Source organism: Trichogramma pretiosum, unplaced genomic scaffold (genome assembly GCF_000599845.2).
Source record: "Trichogramma pretiosum strain Unisexual culture from Peru unplaced genomic scaffold, Tpre_2.0 scaffold73, whole genome shotgun sequence".
Lineage (NCBI taxonomy): Eukaryota > Metazoa > Arthropoda > Insecta > Hymenoptera > Trichogrammatidae > Trichogramma > Trichogramma pretiosum.
In genome coordinates, this window is record NW_019641624.1 from 320,473 (window position 1) to 336,566 (window position 16,094).

At 33.4% G+C, this 16,094-nt stretch overlaps 2 protein-coding genes across 2 annotated transcripts; both read left to right on the plus strand.

The window, feature by feature from the left end:
- Positions 1-2,650: 2,650 nt before the first annotated feature.
- LOC106655501 (zinc finger protein 37-like) lies at positions 2,651-7,050 on the plus strand. The gene is made up of 4 exons (XM_014375922.1): positions 2,651-2,697; positions 5,511-5,619; positions 5,699-6,946; positions 7,045-7,050. Exons 1-4 carry the CDS (start codon positions 2,651-2,653, stop codon positions 7,048-7,050), a joined length of 1,410 nt encoding a protein of 469 aa, XP_014231408.1.
- A 3,527-nt stretch (positions 7,051-10,577) lies between these two features.
- LOC106655534 (zinc finger protein 665-like) lies at positions 10,578-14,507 on the plus strand. The gene is made up of 3 exons (XM_014375958.2): positions 10,578-10,701; positions 12,058-12,166; positions 12,246-14,507. Coding segments are annotated over exons 1-3 (2,124 nt in total). The 5' UTR covers positions 10,578-10,699; the 3' UTR covers positions 14,259-14,507.
- Positions 14,508-16,094: the final 1,587 nt, after the last annotated feature.

Here is a 16,094-nt window from a genome sequence, read left to right on the forward strand (position 1 = left end):
CTTATCGGGCTTCACATCTTTACATTCGAATTCAATCATCATATCGTCGCATCTTGGAATCCTAAGGACCTGTTGAAAGTTATAGTGGAGTAAAAATTTTCATCAAAAACAAACGATAGCAGATGCTGATAATACTCACCAAATTATCTCGAAACGGCAATAGTTGGGCGTTTTTATGATCAGTCAGCTCGTTCATTATTCCATCTCCACATTCATCCAACGACACTTCAGTAGGTTCCTTTTTCACCCTGGAATTTTTAGAATAATATTAAGTAAAAAGCTATAATATTTTGAAACGATTTTGAATTAAAAAAATTCCATGATTTTTTTCTCACATAGTCACTCAATCTTCTGTATCAGAATTAAGTTAATTGTAATCTATACATTACGCGTTGAATCAATCTTGCGCTAAAATTCTTGTGTCCCCAACAAATCTGGAAAATCGATGACTAATAAAAAAATAATTTTATTATATATATAGTAAAAATCTTGTATGTACAATGTATAAAATATATAATAAAAACCTTGTATTTACAATGCGTATAAATAATAAATACCTTGTATTTGAAAGGTATATTTGGGGTAAATTTCTTAAAGTGTCCTAGCGCTCTGCCACACGGCATTTTTTGGCCAAATCACTCAATTTCTAACTCGCTGTAAAAGTATCAAAACGCCCCTCAAAGAAATAAATAACTAGTGCTCTCGATAGGAAATTTCCTCAGCTTTCTGATGGTGAGGTCCAATTTCCTGGAATTTTCCATTCGTATCCAGCGATATGGCCAATATTGTAATATGTTCATCGATACACCAAAATACAACTTCTGATAAATTTTGGTCATCAGCAGACAAACAGACTTCATTATCGAGCTTCATATGTGTCAATAGCGCATGGTTTTTCTCTAGATTTCCTCTATTCTTGACTCTTATCATGTTCAATAATTAAGTCTGTTTGTCTGCCGATGACCAACATTTATCAGGAGTTGTATTTGGATTTAAAGAAGAAAATATTACAATATTGCCCATATCGCTGGATACGAACATTTTATTTTTGCCACTGAGGCTGAAATTTTGAAATTAAGGTACTTAGAGTTTATGAATATGATTTTTGACATACAATTTGAATTCCTCATCAAATTTTACATAAAAAATCATGTTTCAATCATTTTTTCATATTCACCCTTGGAAAGCAGAATAAAATATGAAAAATCAAATTACAACTCTGATCCAAGGAGAGGGGGGAGCAGTTGACACGATATAGCTCATATACATACAAACATAAAAAAAGTCGCGCCTACTAGAAAAAAACAAAAAAGAACTCCTGGGCTATTTGAGGTAAAACCCAAGGCCTAAGCATTAATATTATTAACAGCAAACAAGTCTAACCAATACCAACAGACGTCGAGTATTGATTATATGTTATGAATAAATTTCAATTCAACTCTTTTCAAAAAATCCCCTGTAAATGTATGCACGATGAAATATTTCTTAACAGTTTCTTTTTAATATATAATTGTTAAAGCGTACAAATACATTTGTGAATATTTAGATGTTCGCTCGCGTTCTAGCGAAAATCATTCATAATAATCAAGTAGGAAAAAGTGATTTTGCAGGGTTATTTTTGATTTTTCTCTGTGAAAATCAGATTGATCGAAAAATCTGAATGCACCATGAGACAGCTGAGGAAATTTCCTATCGAAACCTCATATATTCATTTATATTTTCAGTCAAATTAATAGGTTTTACGAGCGATTTTTTGTTACTTTGTTCTGCGATTATGCTCTCGAGCAGTTTTAAGCGCAGTCACGCGGATTTCAACCGCGTTAACGTATAACATTATAATTCGACTGAAAATATGAATGAATATGAGATTTCAATAAGAAATTTTTTCAGATTTCTCATCGCGTGCAGTCGGGTTTTTCGATAAATCTCATTTTCAGAAGGAAAAATCAAAAATAAACCTCAAAAATCACTTTTTCCTTTATCGTGTTCTCGAGATATTTGACGCGGCAGGTTTAATTGCGATTATCTTAGTGAAAATTGAAAATTTTAGAAAATCTAATATCTCCAATCGGAAAGCTTACAAAATTTTCTATCGGATTGTATAGTTAGTTACTTATTTTAGATGAGTTTTGATACTTTTTAGATGACTTACAAATTGAGTACCTAGCCGCATTTATCGGAGAAAACATGATTTATCGTCCATTAAATCATAAAAGTAGCTATAAAAAACACTATCAAAATGTCGATTGTGTTTCTACGTTCTAACATGTTCCTACTAAAAAATGTTGCCGCGAATTTACCTTCAAAAATCTGTTTTTTTTTTAAAGAATTGCTCATATATTGTGTCGTGGGAGTTGCACATTGTAATCAGTTTGTACTTTCCGGCTGGCGATGTTTCTCCTGCCGCTAATGCATATCTCTTACATTTTTGTACATTTACATACGTTCGTGTAAGAAAAAAATTTATTTTAAGCTATGCTTGTGCCTGATTTTTTCAATCAATCTAGAAATAAAACTGTGGTAAAATTTTAGTTTTATTTTCACATCGGCGACTAGCAAAGCGTTTGTGGGCGTAACGTTTACTCTTAACTTGACGTATCGGCTATTGAATGTTTATTGCGATTATCGGCAGTGGTTGAAACATTAGAATATGTCTAGTGGCATGTTGTTCATGCGAGAAAATTTTATGAAATTAAGGTACAAAGAAAAGAATGAATAATCTTTCGACTTACAATTTGACGGCGTCTGTTACTTTTTAGATGTTGGAGAGAGCACGTGAACACGTTTGATAGATAACTTGTCTGTTTTACTGCTTCAGCACGAGTGCGTCGATGAGTTTTTCGTCGGGATGGAACAAGGTAGCAGATGCTCGAGCTACGAGTTCTAAATTCAGAGTGGGGAGAGATTTCTGTTCCGTCTACACAGAGATAATTAAACATTCTCCCATATAACAACGTGTTGGCATAATGACGGCACGATGTCAGCAAACAATGTCTCATTTTCATGTTAGCATTTTGACGTCCTATTGCCGCCGCATATTGGCGTCACAAATTTGGCATGGCGTGCCGGCACGCCGTGCTGACATCGTGCCGGGAAAGTGCCATTTTCAATTGTCACCCAAAAAAATCTGGCTGCACGCCGTGAAGGCAAAATGCATGCAGGGTGCCGTCATGCAGAAGTTCTTTGAACGATTTTTTCAACGTGTCGTCAGAATGCCAGCATCGTGCTGACATTCACGATTATATTTTTAAATAAATAAATGCAGCAGGCCTCCAGAATGCTTGCATTATGCTAGCATAATTTTTTATTGAGAATTAATAAATTAAAATTGAACAAAATTGAGCATTTAAAATGTTTTTATTTATTGCCTATAAAATTTTGTTTTATATATATATATAAAATTTACAATTTATCATCTTAAAATATTTATCTACAATCTATTAAATTGCAATTTATACAAAATTTACAATCTAAAATCTTACAATATCTCCAATATTACAATATGTACAAAAACCGTCGCCGCCATTATCATACTGTACGTCAAGTCTCTCAAAGATCACGGCTTACCCCTTAGTAAGGACAACAAAACCAAACCGGCTGGACGCTGTCCTTTTGCTTGGTTGGATCGTAAGTATTCACTTTTGGAGCCTGTAATGTTAGATTACTTTTTCGTCTGGTTTTTTTAACATAAATTGCACGAAAATTTTATGGGGAGGGCGTAGGAAATACATGACATCGAATTTAAGAAATTAATTTTGTTAATTAAAAACCGTGTAATTTTCGTTTGCATTGTACATTTTTATTGAGCAATTGTATTATAAAATAAAAAATTTATTAATTAAAAACATCGAAATATGAAAAATTAAAACTTCTTTAAACGATTTAAAATAAAATGTCAATCGCTCGGACGGTAGTAAAACTTTAAAATCCTTTTCCCTCGTTGAATTTTCTTTCTGGAATTTGAGTAATATAAATTAATTTTACAATCGAAATTAAGTTATATCATTTACCCATGCATTTACTCGAAGACAGAAAATATAATTACAATTAAACCTAGTCAAATACCCAGTAAGCTTACGTAACTCAGCCCCGATTCGATTTGATTTTAGCAAAATAAAAATCAGCTCGTTTTTTAACGGACATCAAGCTATATTAAGCTAATGTTTTTTTAAATATTACTCTAAGAAATTATTAATTACGATAAACAAACTTTTGTATACGACTACCGGAATCTTTGAAATCTCAAATCGCCTACGCGTATAGGCACTTCACCAACACGCATATTCATTCGTTTGAAATCGAGCTCGCTCATCATGTAGTTTGGGCCATAGAATCGTAATCTCAACGCTTTTTTACGACCTTTACAAAGACATCATGAACACATAAGCCAGTGAAAGCTCATAGGAAGCGATACAAATTTGAGAGATACAAGCGCGAGTAGATGTTACCTCGTTCCATCTCGACACAGACTCATCGACGTATTCGTTATCCAGCAGTGTTCCTTCGGAATTCGACTGAGTACAGTACGCGGTTACAATGTAAGTTGAAGTTATATTAAAATTACTACACATGGTTAAAACTCGTGGCAACCCCAGTTGCAAAATGCTGAGCAAATCGAAAATTTGAACACAATATAACAACCAAGTTGCTGACAGGACTGTTTCCTTGATTTTTCATTCAGATGCATACTCAGGATTGTTTCTGTAATGTACGCGCATAATGCGAGTGCGCAGTGAGCCTTTCTTTTTTTCCATCCTGATCTCTTTCTCACATTGAAATCATTATTGTGTAAATAAAAAGACACAAACATATCCTAATGTATGAATTATTGAGAGTAGTTGATTAGCAGGTCAGAGCCACTCTCAAAAGTTATTTTTTTCTGACACAAGTACATCGAATGTGGCCTATTGCATCGAGTGTTGTATGTAGATGTAACTATCGGCTCGTTGTTGCCGGCGTGAGATGTTTTCACCGAGGACATGCGCAGTAGTACAGCTCGCGATGTAGCTCGAATTCTGTCAGTCGCTGCTTCAGACTCTCTCATACATGAAAGATATATGCTGCTGCGGTGCCGGCAGAAGAAACGGCGAAAACTACGAATCAATTACGACATGCAATACCCGCGATGCTATGTATGAGACTTTATGCTTTTGTGATTAAAAACTTTTAGCGTGTGAACATTTGAGAAAATTGGAAATATCTTACGCATTCCTTACTTATTATACAATACACTAATCAAATGCCAAGGGAACATACAAAGTGTAGTCTATTCTAGTTACACAAGACCTCTTGTTTATAGATTTATGAAATTGAAAATAAGAATTTGATGGTTCGATGTTATAATCGATGATATAAATTACGATTTTATGATAAAGGGAAGTAATTATATGAGAAAACTGCTCTTTATGGGAGCTCTTCACGTGTTATAAATTTGTTATTTTCAAATTTTTTAAAATGTAAAGTATGAAAATATTATAGCTTTTTACTTAATCTTGTTATAATAATTTCAGGGTGAAAGAGGAACCTTCTGAAGTGTCGTTCAATGAAGGTGGAGATGGAATAATGAACGATCCAAGTGATCATAAAAACTTCCAACTATTGACATTTCGAGATAATCTGGTGAGTATTAATAATTATGAACCACGGCGATCCAAATTATTTTTAATAAACATTTTCACTCAACTATAACTTTCAACAGGTCCTTCGGATTCCAAGATGCGACGATATGATGATTGAATTCGAATGTAAAGATGTGAAGCCCGATAAGAATTTATTACTACTAAATAAAGTTAATCAAAACAAAATAAAAAAAGAGCCCACGGAGAAACTGAAAGAGGAAATCATTGACGACATGGCAAAAGAATCGAATTCTAATTTTGACGGTGAAGTCAATAATGACATAGAAATTGAATTCGAATGTCAAGATGACAAGCCCGATAAGAATTTGTTACTACGTAGGAAACTAGACAATTACTCTCAAAATTACTTGCAGAATATAGCAGATAGCAGTGGTTGTAAACCTTTCAACAGAGTAAAAAAAGAGCCCGCTGAGAAATGGAAAGAAGAAATTATCGGCGACACGTCAGAAAAATCGAATTTTGATCGTGAACTTAATAATGACACGGAAATAGTTTTTGAATATGAAAACGTCAAACTCAGTGTGGATGTTCCAGAAGTTCGAAAAGCGAAAAAAGAAAATTGTATTGATGGTGCAGAAGAAATGAATTTGAATTGTGAATTAGTCAAACAAACTAAAAAAAAAATAATTACGAAAAAGTCGGACTATCAACATTATCTGAATGCACAAAGTGATGCGGTTCAAAGTAGTAACATCTCCTCGCGTAAATCAAGTGGAAAAAAATGTTCTCAAAACAGTAAACTCAAAATCCACATTGATACGGTGCATTGTAAGATCATTTATGAATGTGATGTATGCAAAGAAACATTCGACTGTAAAAGTTATCTCAGAACCCACATTGTTTCGAAGCATAGTGTAATCAATTTTGCATGTGATAAATGTGGAAAGGAATACTCTTCGAAGAGTGTGCTCAAAAAACACATCGATGCGAAGCATAACAAAATACTTCATGCATGTAATACATGCGGGAAGACATTCATGCACAAATCCAGTCTCCATACCCACATCAATGTGGCACATAAGGGTGCCACGCATAAATGTGGTTCATGTGAAAAGACATTTAGAATTAAAAGTCATCTCCAAGACCACATCGATTCGAAGCACAATGGTACCGGGCCTAAATGTGAAATATGTGGGAAGATATTTTCACGCAAGTGGACTGTCAAACTCCACATTAACCTGGTTCATCTTCAAAAGCACAACCGAGCATCGGGCGCTGAGGCCACTTATGCATGTGCTAGATGTGAAGAAACATTTACACGAAAAGATCACCTCAAAGCCCACATGGATTCTAAACATAACAAATTTGTATGTGATATATGCAAAAAAACGTTCGCACATAAGAAACATCTTAAAATCCATCTCGATGCGATGCATAATTGTGACAGTAATTATGCATGTAATAGGTGTGAAAAGTCATTTTCCCAAAAGAGATATCTTAAAAGGCATATCGAAACATCACATAAACGTTACACATGCGATACATGTGGAAAGAAATACACAAGTAAGGGTCATTTGAAGGTCCACGTCAATTTAGTGCATAAAGGTATTAAAAATCCGTGTAATAAATGCAAAAAAAACTTCTCTACGAGGTGTGAACTCAGAGCCCACATCAAATTGGCGCATAATGGAGTTAAAAATGCATGTGATATATGCGGAAATACATTTTTAAAATATAATTCTCTCCAAACTCACGTCGATTCCATGCATTGTAAAATCACTCATAAATGTGATGTTTGCGGAAATGAATTCACAACGAAGAGTAATCTCAATAAGCACATTGATACGATTCATAATAAAATTACTCTTGAGTGTAATAAATGTGGAAAGTCATTCACAAAAACGAGTAGTCTCAAAAGGCACGTCGATGCGACGCATAATAAAATCGCTCTTCCATGTGATAGATGTGAAAAAACATTTAAACGAAAGGATCTGCTTAATGCCCACAAGCGTAAGATGCATCGCTAACGCATTATATAATTTGAAAAATTATGGTAATTTGCGATCTGTGAATGTCTTCCTTAAAAATTGTTGTTCATTGTGATACTATGAACTCCTCCTATGCTATGTTATCTTACTATGAAAGTATTATGCACCCAAGTATTAATAAAAATCCACAAAGTTTTTGTATTAAAAAAAAACTCGTCTCTTTTTTTTTATCTCGGGTGTAAACTTAGAATATCTAATATGTCTTGATTGGGTTAAAAAATTTATTGATTTACCCCAGCAGGATTTTTTTTTCAAATAAAGAACATAATAATGTTGTGAACTGTTATAAAAAGTAAAAAGTGTAAAAAATGTAAGATTACTAACGATTTCGAACATGTAATACGTTTTTCTACACTTTTTTTATTTTTCATCACACTTCATTGCATTTGTTTACTGGTGATTACAAAGATAAAAAGCCTGTAAATTCAAGCTTATTAAAGTTACATGAAAAAAGTAAAAAGTGTAAAAAAATATAAAATTCTGTAATAATAATCTTAAATGTTACAATTTTTACTAAGAGTTTCAAATTCCAGTCAAGCCCGCATGAGATCGCATCGACCACAGCAAGTTATTTTCGTGATAAAAGTGAACTCACTACAATGCAGCAAAAAGCATTATAACATCATCATAGTGTTATATCCAAAAAATCGAGTCTCGTCACGCTGTTTCTCGACCTCGAGTTTTTCGATATAACGTCATTAAAAGGGGTAATAAAAGAATGATGTAATTTATGGGTTATCATACCACGCGCGAGTCACGGGATAGCTTACGCGAATTCGGGTAATCTTTCAATATCGCCCCACTGTAATTCGGTATTTAGTCCGGGCGCCAGCTATGGGTCGAGTATGCATTTTCAGGTCCTTAAGGTAACCAAAGCTTTTTATAGGTTTTTTGGTGTGCTGAATCGATTTAGTTTGGTTACCAAGCGTTAAAATTGGTATTTTAAAAGTTATTAACAAATTTATTGTTTATAACTAAAAAAATTTGTTTAAAAAAATCTGAAAAAATTCACACGTATTCTTTGACTAATTCTAAGACTATTTTGTTCTTTGCATTTTTTCGTTTTAGGCGTTCCTTACCGAGCTAGAAAATCGCAAAGTTATTTTTTTACGCACGAATTTGTTCAGAAACCATTCATATTTTCAATCTTTGCGATTTTCTAACTCATTAAGGAACGTCTAAAACGAAAAAATGCAAAGAACAAAATAGTCTTAGAATTAGTCAAAGAATACGTGTGAATTTTTTCAGATTTTTTTAAACAAATTTTTTTAGTTATAAACAATAAATTTGTTAATAACTTTTAAAATACCAATTTTAACGCTTGGTAACCAAGCTAAATCGATTCAGCACACCAAAAAACCTATAAAAAGCTTTGGTTACCTTATGGACCTGAAAATGTATACTCGACCCATAGCTGGCGCCCGGACTAATTAAACAATTATTATATATAGCGCGCATCTTTGTAATCTCGGGCGGTCGGCTCTCAGCTCTCGCAGACAGACGCACTAACATCTTGCGGTTTTCACGCGCTAACACCTTATCCTAGTTTTTTTTTAATTGAGCTACAGCTGAGCCAATCGCGTGGTACATCATAACTAAAAGTGTAACGAAAAATATAATATCCATTTTATATGTGCAAACTCTATAATAAAAGTCTTGTGTCAAACCTTAAACGTGTATCTCAGATTTTGGTGCAGTTAGATTAAAATAAATGTTCGGGTATTATTTAACAAATAGCCCGGACATAACAATAGCTATACCCAGGAACATTGAGATATCTAAATTTGATTTATATACATATCCTTCATAATTTGTCTGAATTTATTCATAAAAATCCATACGTTTTTTTTCACGAAAATCACTTTTCGTGGTCGATGCGATCACATGCAAATAGCATATGTAAGAAAATGTAACAAAGTGTAAAAAAATGTAATTTATGCTGCATTTTTAATGCATTGGCCGTTCGAAATCGTTCTTAATTTTACATTGTTTTACATTTTATTACATTTTACAATTTAATATGATAGTTTTTTCTTGAACAATTTTTTCCTATTGGGGTAAGGCAAATCCTTCAAAAATTTAGCTGATTAATAATGATATCGAAAAATGTGCCACATTGCAAGTTTTCACTGAGCATGTGCAGCGTACGATATAGCTCGAGCTCTGTCAGACGCTGATTTTAAAACTCTGTCACTTGCTATCACACAAAAGTTTCATTGCTTCAATCATTTATTTGATAAAATTTATAGTATATAAAATATTAAATTAAATTTGATTTGGTATGTGCGAAAAAGACAAAAGCCGAATTAATTTTTGAAATTTGGATAGGATCAAATTTATAAAATAAATTTGTTTCATTGTCAATCATAAATTTTATGATAATTAATTTTATACATTCACTTGAATATTATTCAACAATATTAATAATATTTCATTAAATAATAGTATACGGTTATATTATACTTTTTTTTTAAATCCCTAAGAGTATATAAAAAAATAATTTTACTTAATAATATACCTTATCAGTATATCTGTTAGAATAAAAATATAGAATAAAAATAAAATAAAAATCGATCGCGAGTCTACAAGAGTAAAAAGCAGGTTTCGTAGCCACTAGGCTACGGGGTACGTCTTATGCAAAGCGACTGTTAATGAATTATATGTTTCGGCTTGAAGCGTTAGTCGTCGCCCGATTGACGACTAGTTGCTGTTCAGAAGAGTTGCTTCGTATCCAGCGCGCGAGGGTAGAAAATTAGGTAGACAAATAAAGTTACATTTAGGTTGCAAATTAATTGAGTGACTTTATTTGTAGTTCGATAGCGAGTGAATTTAAACAGGCTGGTGCTTGTTACGAGTCGGTTAGTGGCGCGTGCATCGTAGGCTGCGCGCGCACTTAAGTACAATGCGTACGCGAGAGTAGCTGTAGCAGACCCGAGGTTGAAGACTGAAGTTCAAACAAGTGCTTGCGGGTGTCGGCTGCTGCGCGTTTGCTGAGACTAGTGTTTTTATACAAGTATTGACGTGTTCGCTCGCCGTTTTTCATGCACGGAAATCGTATATTACGCAGTAAAAATGTAAGTGAACATTATATCAAATTTAATTAACGCATAGGTTGAAAACGAGTTTTTTTCTTTTACATTTTCTCTTTCTCGTATTGATTCCATAACATGCCACATGCTGTAAAAGGTTAATTTCTCGCACGTCCAAGAACTGCCGCACAGGTGGTTGTCGAACGGTGAACATTCAGCGATGTATTTTTTCATAACTTTTTTGAGATCTTAATTTCTACAACATTTATTAAGGCGACATTAATGTGTTAAATCCTGTATTATCCTATGAATTGATAAACGTGAAAATGAATTATTTATTCAATCTACCAGTCCCATTACATGTCAATAAGAGTTGAAAAAAAACAGTTTTTGAAATTTTTTTTGTATTTTAGTGTGAAAAAAAGTTCCCATCTAGCTTTTTTTTAGAAATTCTTCTTTTTTCTTTTTTATATATTATTTTACTCTTTTCATTTTTCTCTTTCTTCATAACACGCCACATAGGGGAGAGGCGGGCAATTGGAACATGGCTGATAACCGTGTCACCCCCATAAAAAATGAAATTTTCAACTTAAAATTATGAAATAAATTTTTTGAACGTTCTCAACCGAAATCAAAAATGAAACCTATCGTTCAAGAATTTTTAACTTGATAACCGTCAACTTTACGAGAAAGGGTTATGGAACAAAAAGGGTTTAGCATTGATCAAAGAATACGCCTGATTTTTTTCAGACTTTTTCGGAACGATTTTTGGATTTTTGAAAAAATGGTGTTATCCAAAAATCCAAAAATCGCTCCGAAAATTCTGAAAAAAATCAGGCATGTTCTTTGATCAATTCTAAACACTTTTTATTCTACAACTTTTTCGTAAAGTTGATGGTTATCGAGTTAAAAATTCTCGAAATCATTTTATGACACACAGGTCTTTGGGAGTCAAATTTATGATCGCCATTTTGAATTTCGTAATTATAACTGTTTTACAATATAGTATACAAGCCATTAACCAAATTTATGTGCGTGAGAAGCACGAGCGAACCTTTTTCCGGTGTTGAAATTTGAGTTAAACGAGATTTTTTTCTCGAAATTTCATGTTTTTTTTACAAAATTGTTTATAACTTTTTATTAAATAATTTTTTGAAAATTCTGACTCTGGATTCGAAACGTATATTAAATTTTACGTGAGAAATGATGTTTGAAAAGTTTTTTAAACAATTTCTAGTCGGTGTAATTCATCGCTTTAAATGTTGTCCAAAAATGGTCATTTCAGGCGTTAAAGGGTTAAAAATAACAAAGAGGAGTGTATTGGTGTACGACTTTCCTTAAATTTCTATTTCATAAGAATAAAAGTATTAAGATATATTATAGACCTTGTTATTATTTCAGGTTGAAAGAGGAACCTTATGAAGTGTCGTTGGATGAATGTGGAGATGGAATAATGAATGAGCCAATTGATCATAAAAATGTCCAACAATTGCCTTTTCAAGATAATTTGGTGAGAATTCATGTTTATGAGCAACTGCTATCGTAATTGTTTTAAATGAAAATTTTTACTTAACTTTAACTTTCAACAGGTCCTTCGGATTCCAAGATGCGACGATATGATGATTGAATTCGAATGTCAAGATGTAAAGCCCGATAAGAATTTATTGCTACCAAAGAAAATGGATTTACACAAAATTAAAAAAGAACCCCCAGAGAATTTGGAAGAAGAAATCATCGACGACATGGCCGAGGAATCGAATCCGAACGGTGAACTCAATAACGACATAGAAATTGAATTCGAATGTCAAGACGAGAAGCCTAGTGTGGATTTCTTAGTAGGGCATAAAAGTGATGATAACTCTGGAAATCAATTACAGAATGATAAAAATAGTCATAAAAGTCAAAATATTATGAAAGCAGAAATTAAGAAGGAAGTAAAGGAAGATATTCTTAGCGACGTTCCAGAGGAATTAAATTTGGACTCTGAGGGGGTTGAACAAAATGAAAATAATCAACGCAGTCTCAGGGCACACAGTGACAGTGGTAGCAACTACGCATGTGAAATATGTGGAAAAAATTATTTAAGAAAACATCATCTCCAAATCCACATCGATACAATGCATAGTAACATCACTTATAAATGTGATGTATGCGAAAAAAAATTCGCTTGTAAAAGTTATCTCCGAAGTCACATTTTGAGGATACACAGCGAAATCAAACTTATATGTGACATATGCGGAAAGGAATACTCTACGATTGGTGAGCTAAAAAACCACATAGATTCGATACATAATGGTAAGAGATATACATGCAATCTGTGCGGAAAGACATTCCAGCGCAAAGACAGTATCGGAACCCACATCAATAGAGCGCATAAAGGTATCAAACATAAATGCGGTACGTGTGGGAAAACATATTCAGCTAAGAGTCATCTCCAACTCCACATCGATTCGATACATAATGGTATCGGGCCCAAATGTGAAATATGTGGAAAGATATTTTCACGCTATTTAACTATGCAACGCCACATCGATTCGATTCATAAAGGTATCACTAAGTCATGCAAAATATGTGGAAGGGCATTTCCTCTTCAAACTAATCTCAAATTACACATGGATTCTGTGCACAAAGGTATTGACCATCCGTGTGATGTATGCGGAAAGAAATTCAAACGAAAAGATTCCCTCCAAGAACATATAGATTCGGTTCATAATAAAATCACTCATACGTGTGCCATATGCGGAAAGACATACAGACGGAAGGATTCCCTCAAAGAACACATTGATTCGATTCATAGGGAAATAACCCATGCGTGTGAAATATGTAAAAAGAAATTTAAACGCAAGGACCACCTCAAAGTCCATATCGATTCGGAACATAATAAAATAACTCATAAATGTGATATATGTGGAAACACATTCAAAAGCAGAACCAATCTCACAGTCCACATCAATTCGATCCATATGGGCGTTACTCATTCATGCGATACGTGTGGTAAGAAATTCGCATCGAATGGTTATCTCCAAATTCACATCGATGCATCGCATAATAAAGTCACTTATGAATGCGATATATGCAAAAAGAAGTTTGCGCATAAAAATTCTCTCAAACTCCACATCGAATCGATACATATGGGCAGGAGACATAAATGCGGTGAGTGCGGACAAAAATTTAAAGTCAGTAGTGCTCTCAAAATCCACATAGAATCAGTGCATAGTAACATTACTCATGAATGTGATGAATGCAAAAAGACATTCGCCTGTAAAAATTATCTCCGATTGCACACCGATGCGGTGCATAATAAAATTACTTACGCATGCGCTTTATGCGGTACGAAATTCAAGGCTAAGCCTTATCTAAAAAGGCACATCGATACGCAGCATAATAAAAACTCCCACGCATGTGACAGATGCGAGAAGACATTTAAACGAAAGGATAATCTCAAAAATCACATCGATACGCAGCATAATAAAATCTCCCACGCATGTGACAGATGCGAGAAGACATTTAAACGAAAAGATGCTCTCAAAAAGCACATCGATACAAAGCATAAAAGTAAAACGCGCATGGTAAAAGTGAAAAAATTAAAACCAAAGGATTAAGTCGGTGTCCACGTGGATAGGATGCATCGCTAATCCATTGTGACTTAGACAGGTGTACATGATTTATGTTGAAATGCATTAATTCACGGTCTATAAGTTTATTTTTTTAACTTAAATATCTTTCTTGAAAATTGTTGTTTAATGTGATACTATTTGTGTACTCCTCTTGTGCTATGTTATCTCACCAAAAGAACAAAGCCCAAGTATTAATAAGAATCATAATCAATAAATTTATTATGTTAATGAAAACCTTATCTCTTTTTTTTTAAACATTGATATAAACTTACAATATGTAAAATGTCTTGATCGAACCAAGTAGATAAATTGATTGATTCACCACAGATCCTTCAAAACTTAAAATGATTATAATAATGATATCGATCAAAGGGCATCATCATTCATGCCTTATACACAAATCATTGTTTACTGTAATTGAAAAGTTTCGTTTTATCTTCCCGTATTATGTTGCGAATAATTGACCCAGTACTTGAGCTATGAAGATGTAATGAATGTGTGCCGAGTATATGTAAAATCGTGAGCTCAAAAGTATAGCTAAAGTTAAATATGGCGAAATATTGTTAAAAATGAAACATTTATACATTGAAATTATCCAGGTATAAATTTTATAGATTTTAAGATTATCTATGTATCCTTCTTAGTCTTATTTTTCTTTTATTCTTAATCGAACCACCCCTGCAAACGGGCAACGTCGCAGGATTACAAAACTGTAATATTCATGTATTGTAATATTTACTATTGAATGAAATAAATAAATAAAAAATATATATATGAATAAAAATCAACCTATTAATGTTTATTTTGACATTTTTTGGAGAAAGATTTCGGCAGCCTGTACATTAAATCAGTTAATTTTTTTCATTGCCATTATTATCAAGCAATGAGATAAAAAAAAGCTCCATCTGTTTACCTTTTCTTTTGTCCCGACGAGCGGCGCGCGAGTGAATTTACTCGACCGACTGATGCTGCTACCGGTCGCAGCTACAAATTTTTCGATACGCTCCTGTATCTCGTTTGCGATACTTTTAAAAATGCCTCATCGCTATTTTTTACGTATTCTTTTTTAAATTAAAATAATAAAGCCGAACGAATTGACGCATTTTTATATAACTCTCGTGGATATTTGGACACTTTGTATAAATGCACTCGACGTCACACGCAAATCCTTATTTTCTTTCTTGCACTTTGCTGCGGAGAAACTTTAGGTTTTATTCTTATTTTTCTATATGGAATACGCACTTTGCATTGCCATAAATACGTCAATCAAACGCGATATGCACAATTACAATTTTTATTCATCATCTTCTTATTTTGTTTATGTTTTCGTTTGTCGAGTGCACAATTACAACAATAACACAATGACGATATCTTTATCCCTTACATTTCCAAGAATCAACACCCAAAACGCATGAATGAAATTTTATCGTTATTTTTGCAATCAAACGATCTGTGTAAACGATCTGCTCGGTTTTATCTGATACGAGATTCAATGGGACATTGAGATAAGCTTGCACATATAATTGGATTTATCGAGGAGATGCGTGTTTTGGTGACTTGACGATTTTTTCGGGCAAAAACCGAGACTGACTGAAAAAGTGCGAAAAACGATCGTATCGACTGACAATTGATCTTTAAGTTTCAAGACAGAGTAACATTTTTTATGTACACTATGTCAACTATTTTGTGTAAGTCTTATGCTTGAACTGCTTCCTGTAGAGTTTCAAAATGAAAATTTCGAAATCCATCATTAAGCATAACTATACACAGGCATTGAAATCAACTAAATAATGTCAATCAAAAAAGATTAATGAGAGAAAA